Source organism: Hydra viridissima, unplaced genomic scaffold, assembly GCF_058129835.1.
Source record: "Hydra viridissima isolate aposymbiotic clone 2 unplaced genomic scaffold, HvirCarnegie_v1 scaffold_7, whole genome shotgun sequence".
Lineage (NCBI taxonomy): Eukaryota > Metazoa > Cnidaria > Hydrozoa > Anthoathecata > Hydridae > Hydra > Hydra viridissima.
The window spans coordinates 17641948-17665109 of record NW_028324306.1 but is presented as its reverse complement, the minus strand read 5'-3'; the positions used below and the strand labels follow the sequence as shown (position 1 = coordinate 17665109).

At 27.5% G+C, this 23162-nt stretch overlaps 2 protein-coding genes across 5 annotated transcripts; both read left to right on the top strand.

Annotated features, from left to right (window-relative positions):
* The first annotated feature begins 1424 nt into the window (after positions 1 to 1424).
* On the top strand, positions 1425 to 5062 carry LOC145184123 (stromal cell-derived factor 2-like protein 1). The gene is made up of 7 exons (XM_090092978.1): positions 1425 to 1604; positions 1908 to 2020; positions 2190 to 2272; positions 2399 to 2538; positions 3064 to 3145; positions 3352 to 3454; positions 4684 to 5062. The coding sequence occupies exons 1-7, from the start codon at positions 1520 to 1522 to the stop codon at positions 4711 to 4713; spliced, it is 636 nt and encodes a 211-aa protein (XP_089949104.1). The 5' UTR covers positions 1425 to 1519; the 3' UTR covers positions 4714 to 5062.
* Positions 5063 to 5457: 395 nt separating this feature from the next.
* LOC145183996 (exocyst complex component 3-like) lies at positions 5458 to 21382 on the top strand. Of its 4 annotated transcripts, XM_090092967.1 has the most exons (27): positions 5458 to 5588; positions 6882 to 6938; positions 7098 to 7177; positions 7854 to 7886; positions 8071 to 8161; positions 9635 to 9741; positions 9840 to 9933; positions 11575 to 11613; positions 11832 to 11941; positions 12024 to 12137; positions 12412 to 12520; positions 12924 to 13007; positions 13326 to 13405; positions 13592 to 13726; positions 13932 to 13998; positions 16315 to 16407; positions 17526 to 17567; positions 18308 to 18359; positions 18634 to 18704; positions 19068 to 19121; positions 19202 to 19374; positions 19501 to 19581; positions 19704 to 19775; positions 20028 to 20223; positions 20329 to 20421; positions 20652 to 20782; positions 20962 to 21382. In XM_090092967.1, exons 1-26 carry the CDS (start codon positions 5514 to 5516, stop codon positions 20775 to 20777), a joined length of 2328 nt encoding a protein of 775 aa, XP_089949093.1. In that variant the 5' UTR covers positions 5458 to 5513; the 3' UTR covers positions 20778 to 20782; positions 20962 to 21382. The 4 variants fall into 4 exon arrangements, with proteins under 4 accessions (XP_089949093.1, XP_089949092.1, XP_089949094.1 ...); XM_090092966.1 differs by lacking the exon at positions 20962 to 21382 and having other exon boundaries at positions 20652 to 20832; XM_090092968.1 differs by lacking the exon at positions 20962 to 21382 and having other exon boundaries at positions 5477 to 5588; positions 7098 to 7258; positions 7832 to 7886; positions 20652 to 20832.
* The last annotated feature ends 1780 nt before the right edge of the window (positions 21383 to 23162 follow it).

The window sequence follows — 23162 nt, the reverse complement described above, 5'->3', positions numbered from 1 at the left end:
TCAAGTACCAATTGGCTAATTACCCTGCTTACTTTGCCAAATATAATAGCTCATCACATTTACTTTTAAATAAAAAATAAAAATTCAGAAACAGTATTTTATTCAGTTGTGCAGTTTACCGAATGTTTGGTTATTTAAAAAACTTTACATATGAAAAAATGAGGGGTATCCATAAGTAATCTATTATTCATAGTGTGGAATACTTGTTTCAGGCTAGCTCAGAGCGTGAGTGCATAATAGGAGGGAGAAAAGTTATAAACAACTAAAAGGCGTTACATACAGAGACTTATTCACCCTGCCATATAAGTAAACGATAACAAGATAAAACGTAATGAAGAAAAAATTAAAAAACCGCATTAAGAAAAGACGTACAAGCTGAGACTTACTTACCTGTTAAGTAAATTATTGATAAGTAGATATAGCAATAAAACAGATAAGAATGGAGAACTATAAAAGCTCCTCTTCTTATATAAATGAAGAGAAAAATTCAGAGATTTAAAGAAAGATTTTTTAAGAAGAATTTTTAGAGAAAGACTATTTAAAGAGTTTTTATTATTGAAGAACTTGAAACTGTTGATAAAACAGGAGAAGTAAAGAAATAAATAGAAATCAGAAGGAAACTTGATTGAAGAAAAGTAAGCAGAAATTTCGCCGTTTTTAATAAAAAAGCACTACAAGTAGAGTAAGAGACCATTTTTTGTATTTTGTAACTTAATGAATAAAAGAGTGCTAACAATTACACACTAATGGAACGTTTATTGAAATATGTTATATAATAAAATATACTGAGGACGGCAAACACAACTTTAACCTTTTAGAATAAACCTTACCCATTCCTAACCAAACTATCCACAAACCTTGCCCTTTCCCAATCAAGTAATCCCTAGACCATTAACCTCGATCCTGACCTTCCAAATACCCCTTCTACATAAATCTAGAGCCCAAACCTTTCCTTATCCCTCGCCATCATCATACTCCACTACAAATACATACATATAAATAAGATAATAAAATAAAAACACCGCCCTCACAATACAGACATGTTTTATTGCACAATTTAGTATCTGTGACCTATATGAGAAATAATTACTGGTGAATTATATTGCCAAAAATTAGATAGGTTGCACAACCCCTGATATATAGATACCAAATAGGCTATTAAGAAAACTTAACAAATTCATGTCCCAAATAAAATATTACGCATTTTTGCAAACTCTCAAGAAGCACTCAATATTAGTTTTTTATTACACCTTCGGTGTAGCTAGTTCCCATTTCAACGAAGCTTAAAAAAAAAATGAAACACTTTGAATTAACTTTGTATAGTTTTAGTCTTAGAAATTAAATAGCGTTATACATTTATTATTTTAGTTAAATGAGGGTTAAATAAAAAAGTTACCCAATAAGATTACGGCATGTAAGTGGTTGTACCTTTTAGTCCGAAGAAATTTTGGTAAACAAAGACAGGACGCTGCTTACTTACTACTCATCAATCTATTATAAAAAAAGACATTTAAAAAGAATGAAGCTGAGAGATTTCATGAAGATATCTACAATACTGTTTATCTCAAAATTGTTATTTTTAAACTCTGTTGAGTGCAAAAATGGTATAAACTATATAAATAAAGTTTCTAAAATTAACAACGCTATAAAGGTCATTTTAAAAATTATGGAAGTCTGATTAGGAGTCTTCAGTGTGAATTATGATTTTTATATTATTAGATCAAGTTTGATAACTTTTTTGGTGTAAAAAAAAAAAATGAATGAATGATTACTAATCAAAATATCCTATAGTTTATATACCAAATTTTAATCTATTATAACTAGTCAAAGTATAGAGTCAATTTTATCACAGTTATCATCAAATAAATTAACTCTGGTTGATCTCTTGTTGTTGTTCTTTTTCTCAGACTTTCAATATGTTACTTGTGGATCTGTTCTAAAGTTGTTCAATCAACGACAAGGTGTTCGACTTCATTCTCATGATGTTAAATATGGTGGTGGTGGTAGTAGTGGTCAACAGGTAAAAAATTTTTTTAAAGTGTTGTTTTAAATTTTTTGGTCTTATATAAATAAAATCTCTTAATTCTGAGGTTTGTAACCAATCAGCACATTTTTTTATTTTCAACATTCTTATGTGAGCAATTGGTCAAATTTTTAATAAAAAAAAAAAAAAAAATCTTTTGTTTTAGTCTGTTACAGGATCAAAGTCTTCTGATGATCACAATAGCTACTGGCAAGTTCGTGGAAAACATCAAGATAGCTGTAAGCAAGGGTAGGTTGTTCAAATTTTTATTCCAACTTTGATTAATGATTAGTTGATGAAAGTATTTTAATTCTATTATTTTTTGTTTGACAAAATATTCCTAAAAGTTTAAGTAGATCTTTTAATTTAAAATAGACATGTAGTCAAATGTGGAGACACAATACGATTGCAACATTTAGCAACTAAGCGAAATTTACACAGCCATTTGTTTCAAAGTCCAATATCTCATAATCAAGAAGTAAGTGCATTTGGAGAAGATGGGCAAGGAGATACTGGTAAGGTTTCAGCTCTTCAAGTGCTATGAATTTAAATTTTTAAAGTTTCTATTTTAATTTTTAAAGTTTCTATTTTAATTTTGTTGAACTTGCATGGATTTTTCAAGAAGATAAACATAATAAACAAATCAATTAGTATGAAGTTAACTGCAAATATTGAAGTCACTTTCTTCTAATTTTTCATTTTTTATGTTAGATGAGCAAAATATTTTTAATTGTCTGCTGATCAATTGAAGATTAACATTTTATAATATTTTTTGCATTTGCTGCATTTTTTATTTGCAAAACTTGTTCTTAGTCCTTTTTTTCTTAGCGTGTTTTTTTTATTAAAAATCATTCAAAAATTTCTGTACATCAAAATAGTTAATAATCATAAAAGCTTCTGATTAAATTTTATTTTAAATTAGTATTGCTATTTAGTTTATATTTTCTCCCTTCTTCATTAAAGCTGAAGATACAAAGACTTAGATGTTTTCAAAAAAATGAATATTTTTGCAATATAGTTTTGTAAAACTTTTTGTTTAGGAGATAATTGGGAAGTCAAATGTAGTGGAAAAAATTGGGGCAGAAATGATAAAGTTCGTTTTAAACATAGTGATACTGGAAGGTAAGTTTTCTATTTTCCATATAATTATAACTTCCCATTTAATTTTATGATATTTTTAACTATAACTGTTAGTAATAGTTTTGTTTACAATCTTTAAATTGTATAAAATAAATTCACAGATAAGATAATATGTCTTCATGTGGAAAAATCAAACTTGTTAAACTTTTTCAGTTAGATTTTCTTCTTTTTTATCATTATTTTAATAGCTTTCTGCATGCATCTGCTGATCAATATGGTCGTCCAATATCTGGACAGCATGAAATTTGTGCTTATCGATCTGAAGACCCAAGTAACCAATGGATTGCTCAAGTATTTTTTTTCTTGTTTTGGAAAAGTTTAGTTTATATTTAAAAAATTTTATTAAAGTAAAAGTTTAGGGTTAATAATTAGAAAAATGAAGAAGTTTAAAGAGCTTGTCATTGCTTTAGGAAGCATACCCAGAACTTAGTGAATTATAGTTGTTTTCTGTGTTTAGGTATCTCATATTCAACATTTAGATTTCAGTCTGTAACATTTTAATATAAAGGTGTTTTGTATGTGGTAATGCTATGGATTATTAAAAGACTATCGTTTGTAGCGTTTTCAATTAACTGTCTTTAACTTAAAGTTAAACCAAGCATTAAATTAGCTTAACTTTTGCTCACATTTTGGCATCAACTTAATTTATTTTCTGTATGCAGCAAATATTCAATCGTCTGTTACAAAAATTAGTTCTATGATCTGAAAATCCTATCCATAATGAATATAGATCACATCTGCAGTACAATGTCTCACATTTTCATTTCATTTACACTCATTTCTATTCAAAATAACATTTTATGTTTAATAATTTACTAAATTTAAGGATTTTCTATATCCTCATTCCTTACCATTAAGTTATTGGAGTTATAAATACACATATTGCACCAATAGAATTAACCAAATATGGTGAGTTAATCATTTTAAATGCCTTATTATGTCATTTTTCATATAAAAAGTTTATGTTATTACAAAAAAAACAGCATTGTTTTTGTATTTGGTCAGTAATAATTTTTTGTTACAATAAATTTCCAAGCTTTTTATATATAAAAAAAAGACTTTTTCATGGTTTTGTTAACAGTCCTTAGAAGATTTACTCTCAATGAATTTTAACCAAGTAAATGCAACTTATCTAAAGAGTTTACCCTAAATGTACTTTCTTTTATAATATATATAACATCCTGTCAACATATTATGCACTGCACAACTAACAACCTTTCAAAATAAAATTCAGTTATTTGGTAGTGTGCATTTGGATGTCATACAGTACTGCAGTAAAGTTTTGCCCCTCTCCTAAATAGTATTCTTCCGTCCATGCAATAGTTTACTATGGGCCCTATATAATAAAACGCCTAAGTTGATAAACCTTGACTACTTATCATAATTACAGTAAAAAGACCTTAGCTTGTAGGGCCTAAAAATGGAACTTCATATATATTCTTTAACAACCTATGGCATTGTTTTAGTTGATCTATAGGTCTCTGCAAATTTTAAACACTCAGAGCTTAACTTTTTTTTAGGAAGGGATTTACTTGAAGGAACGCTTGTAGATTATATATCAAAAAGGTTCTTTAGTACCATTCCTGCTTTGAGCACTATCTTCCATTCTGCTGTTGGTTGACTTTAATTTTGGACGTTTCAATTGAAGTTTTAGAAGATTGGAGTATACATGTGAAAAATAGATAAATTTTCAATTCCTATTTCTAAATTTAATTTATAATCTTTTTGCTGATAAACTTGTTTAGTAGAATAATATGAGGTTTGATATAAATTTTTTCTGCTGTTTATTGTGGGTTTTTTTTATCTTTGTGTATTTTTCTGACTTAGGATTTTATTGAAAGTATTTAGGTATATTTGTGAATTTGTTATTAATGCCTCAATAAATAAATAAAAAAAAAACACTTTTTGTTTTCTTTTTCTTAAGTAAGTGTTCAAATTTATTTATTTTTTTAATCAACTTACTTGATTGTCTGTAATAAATATTTATATTGGATATTCACATGATTATAAAAACTACATAACTATTGTTATTCAATTTTTTCAACATTTCATTACATAAAATATAGCTATAAAAAAGCTATAAAAAGGATAAATATAAAAAAGATTAACCTAAAGCTCTAAAGAATATTTTATATAGCAGGAAATAAAAAATAGACAAAGTGAATGTAAAATTATTTTAAATGAATTTTTTTAGTTAATAATGTTTTGCCCATGTAGGCATGTATGCATTTTCCATATTTGGATAGTTTTTTGATAGACAACGAATTTAGAAATTTTATATATGTAATTTGATGTTAAAAATCTTTTATTTGCAGCAATATTTAAAACTTAATGTGAAAGAAAATTGTAAATGACGGAGGAGGTGGAGCAGGCGAAGAGTGCTGCATTGCAAAAAGCATCAAAATATGTGGCAGGACTTTTAGTAGTAGGGTTTTTAACTTGATTTTTTGATTTTTTGAAAGTTTTGATGTTTTATATTAACTATAAAACAAAGAAAACTTGAAAGTTATTTCAAATTATGAGTATTTTAATTTTTAAGCAGATTTATAAACAAATTTATAAATGACTTATTTTCAAAAATATATACATATATAAGTTATATAGAATTTTTAAACTTTTGTGGTACAGAGTACTTTCTAGCATAAGTTGAGTCCAAACTGCACACGTTAGTCCAAACTGCACAGTGTTAATACAGTAACAATATACAGGCAACATTACAGTTTAGTTATTATTCAAAATGGAGTGTGCAAAGTTAACTCCAGGAGAAGGAAAATCAGTATTTGAGATTTAAAACCTGAACCTAACGAGAGAAGTCCAGGATATAAAAAATTGTTTCTTTCGGTTTTTTTGGTTTTCTTTGTTTCCCTTTTATTAACTTGAAACTTTTTAAAACTTTCTAAGCTTTTGAGATGAATTGTTTGATGAATTAAAACTATCTATTTTAACTATCTATTTTTAAAAAAATGTGTTTAATTAATGTAAACAGTTTTACAGCCATAATAAAAATAAATAAATAAATAAATAATAATAATAATAATAAAAAAACTGAGTTTAACTTTTATGTCTTATTTACTTTCATCAACCATTATCAGCTACCAATAAATTTGTAGTGCAGTTAAAAGAAAATTAATTGTACTGTGTGGTTCTTCAAAATGGTTATTCTTTTCTGTTCTTAAGTAGCACAAGTGTCTGTTAACACCTCAAACAATTCAAAACAATCTCCATAATAAAAAAAAACCCTTGCAGTTTTTTATTATTATGAGATTGTTACAAATACAGAAGCATATTTTATAGGTGTCGCAGGATATTCAGAAAATTCAGAATCATATTTCATAGCCATTGCAGGATATACTTCTTTTTATACAGACAAAAAAAACAACTTGAAAATCATTTTAAAATTGACTTTGTATATAGAAGCTTTGATTTTGTATGGTTTTTTTTTATCATTTTTGAATTCTACACCCTAAAAATGTTATATACAAAGTTTTTTTTATTATTGAACAAATGATACATAAGTTAAAGCTAATTGCAATATGCAGTTGCTTAAAAAATAAATCCATAAAAAAAAGTCAAGAAAGATATTGGAACAGAGTATCAATATCTCTGAAAAAACCTAAAGGTTTGAAACTAAAATTTTGAGTAATCTAAGTTGAACAATAATATTTTTTCAAACTTATGTAACAACTTTAATTACTTTAATTGGTATCAATTATTTTAGACACCGGATCAATTGGATAAAGTTGAACAAATCAGAAGGAAGATACTAAGAAACAAGGTGCAATTTTATGTTCTTGATGATCAAGATAAACTACAATTTGTCTTAGTATTTACTATTTTTCATCAAATATTTTTTAGCCTGGTGTTTCTTTATGAATGAAACTTAAATTTAAATAAGTGCTACTTAGAACTGTATTATCCATACCTATCTTTCTAGGCTGCAGTAGATTCTCGTCTTAAAACAGCAGTTCAATCACAGATAGATGGTATTCGATCAGGCTTAAATGAGTTGAAAAGGTGCGTATAATAAGAGTATAGTATTGCTGAAATCATTAAAAGAAGAATTGTTAATTTGTTTATAAATAAATATAAGCTCAAGTTTTATATAAAGTTTTCATGGTGGCCACAATCTTGGAATGTCCTGGATTTTTACAAGTGTCCTGGAATGTCCTGAAATGTCCTGGAAAATTAAATTTTTTTCAAAAATGTCCTGAAATCAAGTTAAAAAATTACTAATAACATTGAAGTAATATAAAATTTTTTTTGCAAAAAAATATAAATATATATATATATTTATGTATATATATATATATATATATATATATATATATATATATATATATATATATATATATATATATATATACAGCCAAATTAATTTAAACTCTAATAATATAATAATCTATTCTATAATTCAATCAATATGAATAAATTTAATGTAAAGATAATTGATAATATTCATGTAATATGATATAAAATGTCCTGGAAAATGCAACAAAATGTCCTGGAATGTCCTGGAAATGTCCTGAAATTTAACTTTTAAAATTTTGTGGCTACCATGAGTTGTACTCTGACTTGTCTTATATCTGTATACTTGAATAAATGATAAACATTCATCAATAAACAATTTTATAATGAAATTCTTCAGTCAAAATTTTGTTTAAATTTAAGTTTAATTTAAAATTGTTTTTAGTGCTCAAGAAGATATTGCATTTGTTAAGAAGTCGTAAGTCACTTTGAACCATCTTATATAATTTTATATAACTGTTTCATTTTGATAAAGTTAAATAAAAATTTAATAAAACAAAAAATGTAACAATGCATTTTACTGAATTCTATTTAATCGCTGGCTGACTAATCAACAATTGACAGTCAGGTTCAACCTTATTTTGATAATTCTTCAAATTTAGACTTGAAGAAGTATCAGGTATCTTCACGGAGTGCGAACCATTGCATGATAAGCTCATGAAAGTGAAAGTTGCTCATGAAAGACATGCCAAGGTTCCCCAGAGACTTATTACTTTTTTTTATTGGCACATATGATAAAAAAGCTACAAAAAAAAAAAAAGAAATAAATGATTGTTTTTTTTTTTTTTTTTTTTTTATATTATTATTATTATATACTAAGAAAGACTTTGAAAATGTATAACTTTTGTTTTATGATGAAGCATGATGAACGATTTTGTTTAAAATACTAATTAAAAGTTACAAATTGAAAATCTCAAAGATGATTGAAAATATTGTTCAAATTACAATAATGCGGTTTTCAAAAGCCTGATTTCAGTGTAAAAGTCCAACAGTTTGCAATTTAATCTAAAAGTAGCTCCAAATATTGTTGAATCTCCTTTATGATCTTTTTTTTTTTGCTCTAGGGACATTTCATATTAAATAATCAGAGACTTGTAATTTCATATTCCACAAATTCTAAAAATACAGGTCATCAAAATTAAGTAGTTCAAAAGTCATGAACTTATAAACTTTGAAGTAATTTATGGCTTTAATGCTTCTGCATAGCATTTTTCCCTCCCATTAAAGTTTACATGTATCAATATGATTTCTGAAATTAATTGGTAAAGTTTGCAAAGTGGCAGTTCTGGTGCAGATATAATTTTTTTTTATGGTTGTACGCAAAAAATCAGAGTAAAAAGAATATTAAACTATTTTTTGTTTATATAAAAAAAGGAAAGTAAGGTTTTGTTGTTTAAGTTATGGCTATTATTTTTATATGACCTTGTTAATCTTTTAAAAGTGGTAGCCTTTTGAAAGTAAATACACATTAAATCTTATTATACTAATTTTCCCATGTTCCTACTTCTATATTTGTTACCAAAATTTCCCAATGTTCTTACTTCAGTATTTATTACCAAAATTAAAAAATCCTCATTAGACGACTTCTTACTTTTTCATTAAGAAAAAACTTATTCTAACAACATGGGTTACAGTTTTGAAAAAAATCAAATCAAAATACTTTTGTTATAATTGAAAAATGTTATCATGTAACTAAATTATTTTCAGAGTATTATTACCATTTGTCTGTTTAACTTTGATTTATAATTTAAAGTTGTTAAAAGGCTTCTTAAAGTAATTATATCACCAGTAACCTTACTATGCAGTTACATATTTATATTTTATTCACTAAATAATTTGCACAAAATGATTTTATTGTTTTATTTAAATTAGTTTTAACATTTTTAATAATGTTGTTAGGAAAGTATTTAACAGAGAACTTAATTCAAGTTTTTTAGAAAGTGCTTATTTAAACTTGAGAAAATATTTAAATCTTCCAATAATGTTGGTGCTCACATAACATGTAAAATATGTTTTACTTTGACTTTCTTGTCATTAGTTAATTTTCACTAGACTGATGTCTAAAGCCTCTAAAGACAGACTTTAAGTATCTTGTATCAAAAACCAAAACTTGTTTTATAAACAATTTGAATTAAGTTTTTCTTATTTAAGTTTTTTTTTTCTCAGCTAGCTAAGACTAACAGCCATCTTGGTCTGATCTTCAATGTCCCTGAAACAATAAAGTTTACTGAAAATCTCATAAAGGAGGGAAAACTGTTACAAGCTCATAAAAAGTTTGTATAAAAAGCTACAATATTAAAAAAGTTTTTTTTTTTCTTATTTTCTTCACTTTAATTTTTTTTTTGCTTTTTTTTCTCATTATTTTCTTTAGCATAATGGAATTAGAGGCAACAAGAGATGAATTGTTGCTTGAGGTGTACAATATATATAAAGAAGAAGGCAGTAAAGAAAGCTACACGGAATCGGTAAAAAAAACTTAATCACAATAGTTAAGTTTTTAAAGGTTACATACTAAGGTTACTGACTATTTACTTTAGTTTACTTAAGTACTTGAATATATATGTCATGTATTACTTTCCAATAAAACTTTATGTATAATAACTGAGAACCATCTGATTTAGATTTTCACAAAAGTCACCAACCAAAACAAAACAAAACAAAACAAAATAAAAAACAAAAAAATTGTAATCATTAAAAGTGTTTAAGTATTTTCAGTTTTAAATTTATTTGCAGTATATTTACATTTTATTATTTACAAATTTTTAATCAAGTTTCTCAGAGTTCATACATTTAGTTAAGTCTTGAGCAGTTTTTACTGCTCTTTAAGTACATGCATAGCCGGGGTGAATTTTAATGGTTTAAGTACTGGTTTTTTAGTCTTAAACAATTCCGTCCTGCAGAATGAAGAGATGGTTAAAAGTTAGGAATTTCAATTTTAGGAAATTAACTTTTATATAATAAAGATATACTTTATAAAGCAGTTTTTAGTTGCCCTGCCCTTCAAAGTTTTGTAGTGTAAAGTAGGAAATATTTTTGTCAAATGAGAATGTAAGGTTTTGTGGATTTAAATGTGATATCAAACAGTTTGTGATCTTTTTCTGTTTTGTAAATTATTTCTCATTATTTGTGATACTTCTTAACTGATGTTGAACAGACTGCTTTGAAAAAGTTGGAAATTTGTCCCTCATGTCTGCCAGTTCCAAGCAAATTATTTTAAAACAATTAATCTTAAACTTTTCAAAATCATAAGTTTTATTGATGCATTTATGGCATACTAATTAAACTGCTCAGATTGTCTATACTGATATATTGTTTTTCAATTGCAATATTCAAATCAGTCCAGTTTCTATTTTCTTTGTTTATTCTCTGAGTTGACATCCTAAAAAATAGTAACTTTGTATTATCAATTTTAGTAGTTTTAACATTGTAGTTTACCTTCAAGGAATATTGTTCTCTATTTGAGGATAATTGTGAAATACTTAAATGATCTGAGAAATTTTAACTAAGTATGTTAGAAAAAAAATTTTCCTTTTAAGTTATCTATAAATTAACTTCAATAAAAGACAGTTATCATATAAAAGACAGTATCATATAAAAGACAACACCCTATTATATACTATACAAAACTCTGTTAAAGTTATTTTACCTTCTTTTATTTCAAAATAAAAGAATAAAAAGTGTTTTATAAGTTAAAATGATAACAGTAGTTTGTAACTATAAATTTATGTAAGAAAAAAAGAAATAAATGAAATAAAAAAGTGCTCTAGAGTTTTTTTTCTGGGATGGTTTTATCCTGATGAGATTGTTATCCTGATGAGATTGTTATCCTGATGAGATTGTTATCCTGATGAGAGATTATTATTCTGATGAGTTTGTTATCCTGATGAGTTTGTTATCCTGATGAGATTGTGCTAGATGCTTTAATGATAGTAAGAAAGATTGGCTAATTCTTATAAATACATTCTATGCCTCATGATTTAATGACTTAAAGTCCTGTTTCAGTTTGTAAATGACATTGTTAAATTGTTATCCTTTGTTTTTACATTATGAATGATTTGATAGAACTTGAAGAACTTAAATATGTGATTTGTGTGTGTTGCTTTTAGCCACTCTATGCTTATTTTAGTGAAGTTGAGAATTTATCGGTAAGTGCACATTTCTTTCATGCAACTCTTCCTTTCATTTTGATATGCTATGGTCTTCTACTTAATGATCCTCTTATATATTTTGACTTTTTCTAAATTAAAAACTATTCATAAACAGCTTGATTCTTTGATTTTTTGAAAATATCAAACCACACACTCATGTAAGTTCAGAACTAAGATGTTGAAACTAATAACCTCTTCATATTTATTTTTAAAAGGTTGCTATGAAGAAGCAAGTATCAATGATAATAAGCAGGACATTAGCTGCTGCCCGTCACACACCAACAGAGCTTGTAAATTCTCTGAGAATAGTTGAAAGAGAAGAAAGGTAGTTATTCATATTATTGCTATTACTTATTATGCTTTTTTGTGTTGGTAAAATTCTTCAAGTTACAGATAATTATTTCAAGGTCTGATAGTCGTTGTCTTAGTCAAGAAAAGTTAACAGGATTTATGCCTCCTGGGCGGCCCAAATGTTGGAAGGATCATTGCCGAGCAGTTATCAAGAAAAGTATTGACAACAGGTATCACAATTTGTTTTCTTTAAAAAAGCATTTTTAAAAGTTTTTTAACTCTATAAGTTTTCTATTATAAAAGTTTCTGAAAGCCTGATAAAGTTAAGTAGGGCTTGTAAAATGACAATCTTTTGAAAAAAGCAGATTAAATAAGAGTGACATTGAAAATTAATTAGACAAATATTTATAAAATGTGGTACTATTTGATTAATCTGCATCCTGACACACATTTTGATTGTATTATATATATATTTTTTTATAAAACCATTATCTAATATTTTAGGTTTGACAGCAATCAGTTAGAGTTAACTGATAAGACTGATAAAATGTGGCTGGTTCGTCATCTTGAGCGTATGCGTGCACTTATACTTGATGACCTTATTACAGTTAAGGTTTGCCTGATAATTTTTTACCTTATTGTATACAGATTTAAGGTTAATAAAGTAGTATTGTGTAAATATAAAACCATTTATGATTTAATTATTTTGCTTATATATCACTTTTTAATAGGCTGTTTGTTAATTGTTTAGAAAAACTATTTTGTTTTATGAGAGCTGTTTAAAGTTGTTTGTCAGTTTGCTTGTATAAACTTATATTGTAATAATGGTTACATTAGTACAGTTTATTAAAGAAATTTTTGTAACAGGTTGTATAAAAAGTTTGTAGTAAGCTATAATAACTAAACTTACAGAGAATTTAAAAATGATAAACACTTATTTTGAGTTTAAATTTTGTTAATAAAGTTATTTTAAAGCTTACTTAATTTAGTTCATTATGAAATATGATTAATTATAGCACCTTGTGCGCCCATGTTTTCCACCCAATCATCAGATCTTTAAGCTCTATATCTACAACTACCATGAGTCTATGTCAAGAATGGTAATTTTTAAAATTGTTTTTATTCCACGTTGCTGGATATCTTTTGCATTGTTTATGCTTTAGAAATAGTATTAGAATCAATATTATTAATTTCTTTATCTTACTGATGTTTTAATTACATTTTTTGATTTAACTTTTTATTATCTATGTTTTAAATATTATAAGGTATTTTTTAAAATTTTAAAAATGCTGTAAAAGTATTTTAAGTTCACAAAATCTCCATCCCTTTAATGGTTTTTCTTAGAAGTAAGTATAATATAATCACTCAGTCTATTAATTTTCACAAGGAATTTCTTTTTTTTTCTTCTTTTTTTGTAGTTAGAAGGTTTTGCATTAAATCAAAACCCTTCACGACCAAATGAATGTGTTACACTACTTCAGTGGATTGCTGAGTATTAGTGAGAACCCTATTTTTTTTTTTGGTTGTTTTTTTTTTAATCTTTTACATTTCTTTTGTGTGTGTGTGTGATAAAGTGTGACCAAAAGTATGGATACCTTGCAAGTTTATCAGTATGATACTTATTGAAAATATTATTGGAAGTTTTATTTCAATATTTGGTTAACATTTAAAGTTGGAATTTTAGTGGACCAGAACTACTTGGTCATGAGGAGTTGAAAGATTTTGTTAATGAGTTGAAATTGAATGAAAAAGAGGAAAATGAGCAGTACAAACTAGAAGATCTATTAAGTAAAGGTGTTATAGATGGCTTAACGGATTTGTAAGTTTTTTTTTTTTTGCATGTTTTTCATTCTTAATTTTCCACAGCGTTTGTTCTTCTTGTGGTCATCTAATTGATGATTAAATATTTCATTTTAGTTACATGCCAGATGTTACAAAAAGACATTCTTTTACAAAACTGTTAGGTGTTTTTAAAAAATATATGTTCCATGCATTTGGAATAAATATTTTGCTTTGTTTTGCAGATATGTGAAGACTACTGCATCCAACATAAAAAGCTGCTTAGAAAAAATGTGTCTTTCCGAAAGCCAGGTATACTTAGCAGTTTATTTTTTTAATTTTAAAGAATTTATAGTTTTTCTGAAATGGTAAATATATGTTAACATATTTTTTTTTTAAACAAGTTGCTTCATATAGTTATACAACTATTCGAAATATTATTGTCTTTTTACAAAGTTTGAATGTGTTCTAAAATTTATTCTAAATTTATTTTAAGTAATTATGGATATTTAAGTTAACATTCAGGGAGAAATATTTAGAACTATGATATAAAGAAACCTCTAAATATAATAGTTTTAATAATTACTAAAAAAACTTTAATAACTATTTCCTAGATTTCTTATGGTATCAAATCATCATCATTAGTATTTTCTGATTTAAAAGATTACATCATTGCTTTGGATAGGTTGCTGTCATTTTATTTTACTTAATAGATTTGTAGTAGTTTTACAAGTTGTTACTTCTCTTTCTTCTTTGTAAAACTTTTTTTATCAACTTTCAGTTGTCCTTACTGTTTATTACAAATGCTGAACATTTGTTTAATAAAGAATGTCCGAGTAAAAATATCTCTTGTTCATCCACATACTGAAAACTGTAAACACTGAAATAGAATATTTTTTAAAGATTCTCTACTCAACTTTTATTGCTGAGGTTAATTTAACTCAGAAAACTCAATTACATTTCCAAATAAAAGCATACTGAAACACTCCTACATGGATCTTATCATTTAGTTTCAGAATATTCAGGAATACTCAAGAGTGGATGTTTTTCCTAAAGAAAAACTCAGAGAAAAAGAATTCAATTATTACAGAGATTTGACAAAATAATGGAAACACTTTCAAAACCAAACAAATTCATTCTAAGGGCTAGGACTCCCTTTTTGAGGTAATTACAGATTAAATTAGGTGAGGTATTGATTCTTACAATCTTTGAATGTGTTCTAATGGAATTTTTTTCTATTCTTCTATCAAAATTATTTCTAGTTTTTTTAGTGGTTTTGGTGTTGGATATTGACTTCTTACATTAATTTCTAATGTGCACCACATGTGTTCAATTATATTAAGATCAGGCAATTATGGTGGCCAGATAAGTTGAGTTTCTTCCTCACAATGTTCATCATACCATTTTGAGATTTCTTTATTGGTGCGGATTGGGGATTGTCATCCTGGAATTTTGAATTGCCTTCCAAGAACAGTTCATCATTGGATGAATTTGATCCAATAAAATAGTGAAATAGTCATGACTATTTGTTCTGTCATGACTATTTGTTCTGCCATGAACTATTAGGCCAGCTGATTTCCACAATATTGCTCCTCTGCGTTTCACAGTAGGAACAAGGCAGTTGAGTTCACATTCTTCTTTAGACTGCCCCTAGACGTAAATTTGATCAGTGGTCAGAAATATTGTAAATGACAATTCATCTAAGAATATTATATTCTTCCACTGCTCTATAGACCAGTTCTGGTGGTTTTTACACCGCTCTAAATGTTTTCTAACATTTGTTGTTGAGAGGAAAGGTTTCCCCTGTATATCAATGCAAATACCAATATTACTTATAATTTACTTACAAAATTTAGTTTCACAAATATTTAGTTTCACAAATCAAAAAATTTGCTCAAATCAAAAACCTGCTCATTTTTTTTTTAATTTAAAAAGATATTGGTAAACTATTAAAAATAGTTAATCAATATTTTTTTAAATTAAAAAAAAAAAAAGAGCAAATTTCTTGATTTGTGAAGCTAAATCTGTGAAACTAAATCTGGGAAACTGAATCTGGGAAACTGAATCTGGGAAACTAAATCTGGGAAACTAAATCTGGGAAACTGAATCTGGGAAACTAAATCTGTGAAACTAAATCTGGGAAACTAAATCTGGGAAACTAAATCTGTGAAACTAAATCTGGGAAACTGAATCTGGGAAACTGAATCTGGGAAACTAAATCTGTGAAACTAAATCTGGGAAACTAAATCTGTGAAACTAAATCTGGGAAACTAAATCTGGGAAACTGAATCTGGGAAACTGAATCCAATTTTAAAAGAGGCCAATAATTTCAATTTCAGGAGTAGGGGGAGGGGGATGAGGGAGGATGAGGGAGGGGAAGAGGGTTATCCCAAGCAGTCCTCCTGAATAGTTTAATTTCTTATTCTTTACTACAAAGTCTAAATAAAATTTATTCTGTTTGTAATTGATATTGTTAAACTGAGTCTTAATTTTTTCTGAGAAAAACAACTGTTTGCTTTTGTTTAAAAGTGAATTTAAGCAAGATGTATAAATATGTAGACTTGTTTATTATAATAACTGATGTGTAGTAATTTTTTTTTTTTCATATTTAATTTTTTTATAAATTAGGACTGGAACCAAGACAAACTTCCAGAAACTGATGGTGACGGCTCATTTCAAACATCATTACCAATTATTCTTTTTCAAATGCTTGATCAAAATGTTAGTCCTTATTTTAGTTTTGTTTAATTTATGAGACTGTTTTTATTATAAAACTGTTTTGTTTCCCAATGTGTTTTTAAATTTTATTCCTTTGTTTTTTTTTTTTTTTTTTGAACCTTGTTCTTGCTAGCAGTTCATGAAATAATATGTTATAATTATGATAATTCTTTATGTTTTTCTAATTCATTAGTTTTTAAAATTCATCAAACAATATTTTGCTCATGCAATGATTGAACATTTCTTGCCCTTCAGTAGAAATTTCATTTTAATAAAGTTGAAATTTGGTCAACCACTCAAGAAAAGTTTAATACGAACTGTAATGTTATAAGACTTTGGAACTCTACTCTCAAATTTGAAAATAAAGAAAATTGCTTGCTGACATGTTAGTTCTTTTTTAAGCATCAGCATTTGGTTTTGCAAGGAATAAAGAATCAAGAATCATAGTAAAGTTCAAACATTTTTAAAGATTCTCTGAAGTTCATTTTAATGGAATTTTTTATGCATTGAAAACAGAAAAATTTTTATGATTCATACATAAAATTGTTTTTTTTTTTAAAATAAGTCTTACAGATTTAATTGAATAATACAATTGTGAAATATCTTTAAAAATTTAAACAAAATAATAGAAGATATGTGGCTTATCTTGAAATTTTTAATGAAATCTTATAACTTTGTATATCTAAATTTATAAATTATTTTAATTTTAGTTTATCTAAAATGACTGATATAAAAAACTCTACTTTTTTATTAATGGAAAAGCAAAATGGTGATGGTTAATCTCTTCACTGCCAGCTCAGAAAAAATTTTGTTCTTTGTCAGGCAAGATACTCCTCATTAATTGAATTACACACTAATAAAGAAACCTTTAGATTGCTATGTAATATCAATTTTAGTAATAATACAAATATTAAAATAGATTTGATTTGAAGAATGCAGAAGTAAATTTTAATGATGCAAATATGGTTTTATAAGTTATTCTCTTCAATTGCCAAATTTTAATATACATAAATATTTTTGAATCTCTTTAAATATTTTTATTTTTGAATTGTCATTCATGAAAGCCTCATTAAATGTTTCTTTTATATAATAAATTTTGCTTTTATTCTTTTTACATTCAGCTTCAAGTTGGTGCATTTATCAAGAGGAATGTTAAGCTTAAGGTAGAATTTGTTCTTACATCATCAGTTTTCCTAGTTAGGTTGATAAAATTCATTTGTTAAGATGTTTTAAATAACTTTGAAACTCATTTTATTATAAGTTAACTGAAAACTTTAGAACAAAACAGCTAAATGGTGCAACCTGAATACACCAGCTGTAATACTTGCTGCAGAAGCTAAATACCTTTGTTGAGAACTATAAACCAAAAGCTGTTTAAGTTTATTTTCCAAAATTTTAATTCGATTTGTTTAATGTTTTCAGAGATACTAAAAAATACTTGTGAAATCTAGCATGTTTAAACTTACTGGTGTTTGTTACAAATTTTATGTACCCATGTTTTTATCAAGTTCAAGAAAGTTGTCATGTTAAAAATTAGAACGTCAATAACCTAAGTTCTGATTCTTTTTGTTTTATTGTTAAATGACTGAGTATTTTTTATAGCCAAACTTTAAGTTTTGTTATAAAAAATGCTTACAATTTTTAACAGGTACACCATCATCTCAGATAGTGTTTTTCAAACTTAATAACAAATGATTGTGATAAATGTTAGCATTAGGACCAGTAGTTTTTTTTTATGTTAATTACATAAAAATCCAGTCAGACTTTGTAAAATGTCCTCGAAATGTTTAATTTTGTTTGCCCATCACTGATCATTTTTCAATCATTTGCTAATATTTAAATCTAGATAATTTATCTTAAGATAATTGATTTTGATCTTAAGATTCTTGATTTTGATTTTTAGATTCTTGATGTATGTGCATCTTCGCTCAAAGATTTTGCTGTAATTTACAAAAGTATGTAAATAAAAGAATTGTGCTAAAATGTTCATGTTTTGCAATCATTGATTACTTTTGTTAACTATCATCCTTAAAAGTTTATTAATCATTATCCTGTATTTGAATTTACATTAAGTTACCTTTTTAGACTTTTTATGTTACTGTGTTGTTATTTTTTATTGGTTTTTCCTGTGAACAGTCAATTTAAGTTAAATTTCCATCTAAGAGCTTATTTGACCATTTGTTTGCTTTTTACATAAGTTATTGAAGCTTGTATTGTTTTTTGTTCCAGAGGCTGTCCTTGAGTTCAAAAATAAATATTATGAAAACAGAACAGCAGTGAGATACTTTGAGCCTTACATGGTGTGTTTTTTTTTACTGCTAGTGAGCCAAGTGTATAAACAGTTTAAAATTTCTCTGAATTTAAAAGCCAAATGAAAGGTTTGCAGCAACAATGAGTTAACTCATTATTTCTTGAATTCTGGCTAATATGAAAAAACGTTTTCAAAATTGGGTTTTGAATAAATAATTTTTAAAGTTTGTCCGTTTATATAGTGCTATATAAGAAACATTTTTTAGCTCGTTGTTGTTCCAAAAAAAAAAAGGAAGTTACTTTAGTTTTATTAGAACATGGTGTTATCTCAAAAGGCTAATTTTGGGTTAGCTCCTTGTTGCAGCACACTTCTCAATTGTTGTGTTATAGCAGTCTTTTTTAATTTTATGAAGGTCTCGATTTGTAACAATTGCTTAATCATTGCTGAATTTTCTGAACAAATGAAGGTTAGTTTTTTTTTATCATTTGTTTGAAATAAATGAGATTTTAGAAGTGAGTCATAACTGCACAATTGTTTATTTTATAGAATCAGCAACGTGCAGAGCTGGGAGAGGAAACATTCAGTGATAGTCGCCTGGTTGCTTTTAACTCTACAATAAATGCTTATAGAACTCTATCATTTGAGATCTGCGATATTTTATTAGACAGTGTTTTTGTGGACTTATCTGTATATTTTCAAGATTTATTTACAAGAAAATGGTAACTAATTATTTGATTGATAAACTAAGTTACTAGCTGGAATAGTGATCTTAATAATATCAATGTTGTTAACTTAAAAGTTTGTCCTTTGATTTTAAAAATTTTAGTTTTGTTTCGTGGTTTTAGGCTTGGATCATCTGTGGTTATAGCCACGGTGATAGCTACAATAGAAGATTATTCCAACGACTATATTCATCTAAAACCATCGTGAGTTTTTTAATGTTTTTTTTTTTTAACTAATCACAGTGCATTGATGTAATAAAAAAGAAACTGATTCTGCGTTCTAGACATTTTCATGGAATTTTACTTACACTTTTCTTGATTGTTAGAGCATTTAGTTACATCATGAAGCAAGCAGAAGACAGAGTTGTTTTGGAGTATACGCGTGCTGTGTTATCGAGGTAAACTTCAAGAATCGTATAAGTTTTCAAATTTATGAGGAGCTTTTTGTTATCAACATCAAGAGGTGTCTAATCCAGAGCTTTTAAGTGTTAATAATTTTGAAAATTTTGTTTGAACTTAAAAGGTTCTTAGGGTTTAAAATTTGTTTCTTATTCGCAATCGATAAATCCTTTTCAATTTTCAGTAAATAAATATAGAGAAAAGCATTAAATGAAATGTTACTTTTGAAGAGTCTTGGTTCCTTACATTAGACGAATAACTTTTCGGAACTTGGACGAACGCAAAGATGGTGCCTCTCAAATCAAAGAAGAAGCCAAAAAAATATCGGAAGCTATAAGCCGGATATCAAAAGTTGAAATGTCTGAAGATTCCCCTTGTTCAATTTTGAACTTGATAGCTGAAGTCTTGCGTTTAAAAAGTACAGATATCGTGTCGCTAGAAGTTTCTGTAAGTTTTTCAGAACTTTATATTACCATTAGAGATATTGGTGTGCGTCATTTTCCTTTTTTTAAAAGTAGGTTTAATTTCAGCGCTCTTTTTTTTTATTTGTAGGGTCTTGCGACAAAATATTCAGATTTTAGAGCTGATCATGCTCTAGCTTTGCTCGCTGTTCGAGGAGATATGGGAAGAACAGAGTGTTTGCAGGTATTTTTGTAACAGTTTATTGTTTCTGTCCTTTTAGGACCAACGAAGTGATTATGTTTTTATTGAACTCTTAGTTTTTACTTAAATGTTTGGTCTTCAGCAGCAACTTTTAGGGTTATCGCTAAGATTAAACTTAATAGTAGGTATTTGAAATGAAAGATACAATTAATGATATTTATATATTTCATTTGAAATGTTGAATGTTTTCTAACTCTTTTTATTATTATCAGCTAATCAGTGATTTGAAGATCAGGGAAATAAACGAATCTCCAATATCAAAAGACAGTATATTTGGACGAGTTGTACCAGCAGGTTCTGTTCTAGAATCCCTAGAGTCCAAATTTAAAAAGACTTAAAAAATGTAAATATTTTTATTATAATGGAATTGTGAACTTTTTTTTTATACAAAAATTAATTTGTTTGATTTCCCGCGGGGATTAAAGGTTGATTTATTGAATATAATCCATGGAATTCCTGATATAAAAAAATTTCCAGCTGGCTTATATTATTTGTTGTACTGTTTTGAATGCTTCATAAAAGGGATACTAGAGATGACGAAAAATTGGCCGGTGAAGAAACGTCCTATAGCCAAATTTTAACACGTTCACCGCCATATCAGCCGCCGTTGGTCGACATTAAGGATTCTAATTCAGCCGCGTTGATTACTGGTGGCCGACACGACATGCTTGACTTCAGCTTGTCATTGTGCCCGTCGCGTATGCGCCATCTATAATATTTTACCATTGGCGTCACGTTGACCACCGAGACATCAAAAAACGCAAAAAATCACCTTAAAATTATCTCAAAACAAATCAAATAATTGTATTTCGACCCGTTATACTAAATTAAAACTGAAAGTGTGAAGACAATTTCGGGACATTTTACGAAAATCCTTGGAAAATATTTTTTTCGAAGCTAATGATATTCTTTGTTGAAATAGCGTGAATATTTATTCCGCAAATTTCTTTTTTTTCTCGGAAAAGGTTAAAAAAAAAAATAGGCGTTACCATTTGTTTTATTTCAAAACAAATTTCCTCTTTGATCACTCGAACTCATAATATTAAACTATGCTGAAACGGGGAATGGAATGAAACAAAAAAAAAAAAAGAAAAGTTAGATTTTTTGAATATTTCGAAGACAGCCAACAATCTAACTGTAAGACAAACCGAAACCCGGTCCGACTAAGAAGGGTATGTAACCTCAGGCCTAACATATGACAATTAAAAATCCGGACAAACTTTGAAAATGAATATCTCTTGAACAGAGTTATCAATTTTATTAATTTAAAAATCATGATAAGAAGAAACTTATACTTTACAAGATAAAATAAGTTATTCTTTTATCAGCCCATTTCGGCAAATACAGTCAACTGTTGTGAAAAAACTTGCCCCATGCCTATGTACGCAATTTTGGTCGATATTTTTCATACTAAACTCGATTCGATTTCTTAGTTGGCGGAGATTTTCAGCTTACCAATTATCTTCATTCACCAATCTTTAAATTTCAGTCCAAAAATCATCGACCTGACGCAAGACGTTGTATATGAATGAGATGATGATGTAATGGATTAGGGAAGGTCTGAGCTCTAGGTTTATGTGGAAGGGGTATTTGGAAGGTTGGGATCGAGGTTGATGGTCTGGGGATTACTTGTTTAGGAAAGGGCGAGGTTTGGGGATAGTTTGGTTAGGAATGGGCAAAGTTTAGTTGTTAAAGGGTTAAGGTTACGTTTGGCGTCCTTACTATTCTGTCATATAATAAAACTCAACAGTTGTTCTATTACTGTGTAATGGTTATCACTCTTTTATTCATTAAATTGTAAAATACAAATAATGCCCTCTAACTCTACTTGTAGTTTTCAATACTGTTTTTATCAATAACTCCTCTTTAGCTCTTCTAGCTTTAAACAAATATCTTTCTTCTTTCTTTTCTTTATTAAAAATGGTGAAACTTCTCTTCAATCAGTTTTTCTTATGCCTTCTATTTATTTCTATACTTCTTCTGTTTTAACAACAATTTCAAATTCTTTAACCGTCTTTTTTTTAAAAAAAATCTTTCATAAAAATCTTTCTTTAAAACTCTGACTTCTTCTCTTCATTTATGTAAGATTACCTTTTCCTCCTTCTTTTTCGCTTATTGAATAAGATGTCCTTCTCACTCTTATTCAATAAGATGTCCTTCTCACTCTTATTCATTCCGAAGTCCTTTTGCTCCTTCTTTTCATGAGAAGTCCTTCTCTCTCTCTCGTTTTGTTTATTAAGAAGTCCTTTGTAACTCTATTTTTTAGCTTTTATTGTTCTTCATTATTATTTGTTTCGTTGCTACATCTATTTATCATTAATTTACTTGACAGGTAAATAAGTGTACAACTTTTCTTAATCGCTAATTTTTAATTTTTTTTTCATTAAGTTTTATCGCGCTATCATTTATTTATATGACAGGGTAAATAAGTCTCTGTATATACATTTTTTCGCTGCTTTTAACTTTTCTGCCTCCTCACAGTATTCAATAATTTCGCTTTTTAGGTAATCTTGCACTGTTTGAATAGTGTGCGCAAGCTAGATCCAGGCCAGTTCACAATTTCGTCGTTTTTTGTGAACCTCGTTAATGAACTTCTTTAACTTAACCAGATATTTGGAAATGTACATCCCCTTGTCGACTGCTTGGCCCGAAGGAGCAATGTAATACTTTGAGAGTCCTAAGACAAGGCTATCCAAACTACTAACTGTTGCTCATACTTGCTT

Bases quoted from the DNA above. Each gene is read 5' to 3' on its own strand.
- LOC145183996 (XM_090092967.1), top strand. From the start codon at position 5,514: ATGACGGAGGAGGTGGAGCAGGCGAAGAGTGCTGCATTGCAAAAAGCA. The intron at 13,999-16,314 runs GTATACTTAGCA...TTTATAAATTAG, and splicing joins TGTGTCTTTCCGAAAGCCAG to GACTGGAACCAAGACAAACT. The intron at 19,122-19,201 runs GTTAGTTTTTTT...TTTATTTTATAG, and splicing joins AATTTTCTGAACAAATGAAG to AATCAGCAACGTGCAGAGCT.
- LOC145184123 (XM_090092978.1), top strand. From the start codon at position 1,520: ATGAAGCTGAGAGATTTCATGAAGATATCTACAATACTGTTTATCTCA. The intron at 1,605-1,907 runs GTATAAACTATA...TCTTTTTCTCAG, and splicing joins CTCTGTTGAGTGCAAAAATG to ACTTTCAATATGTTACTTGT. The intron at 3,455-4,683 runs GTATTTTTTTTC...ACTTTTTTTTAG, and splicing joins GTAACCAATGGATTGCTCAA to GAAGGGATTTACTTGAAGGA.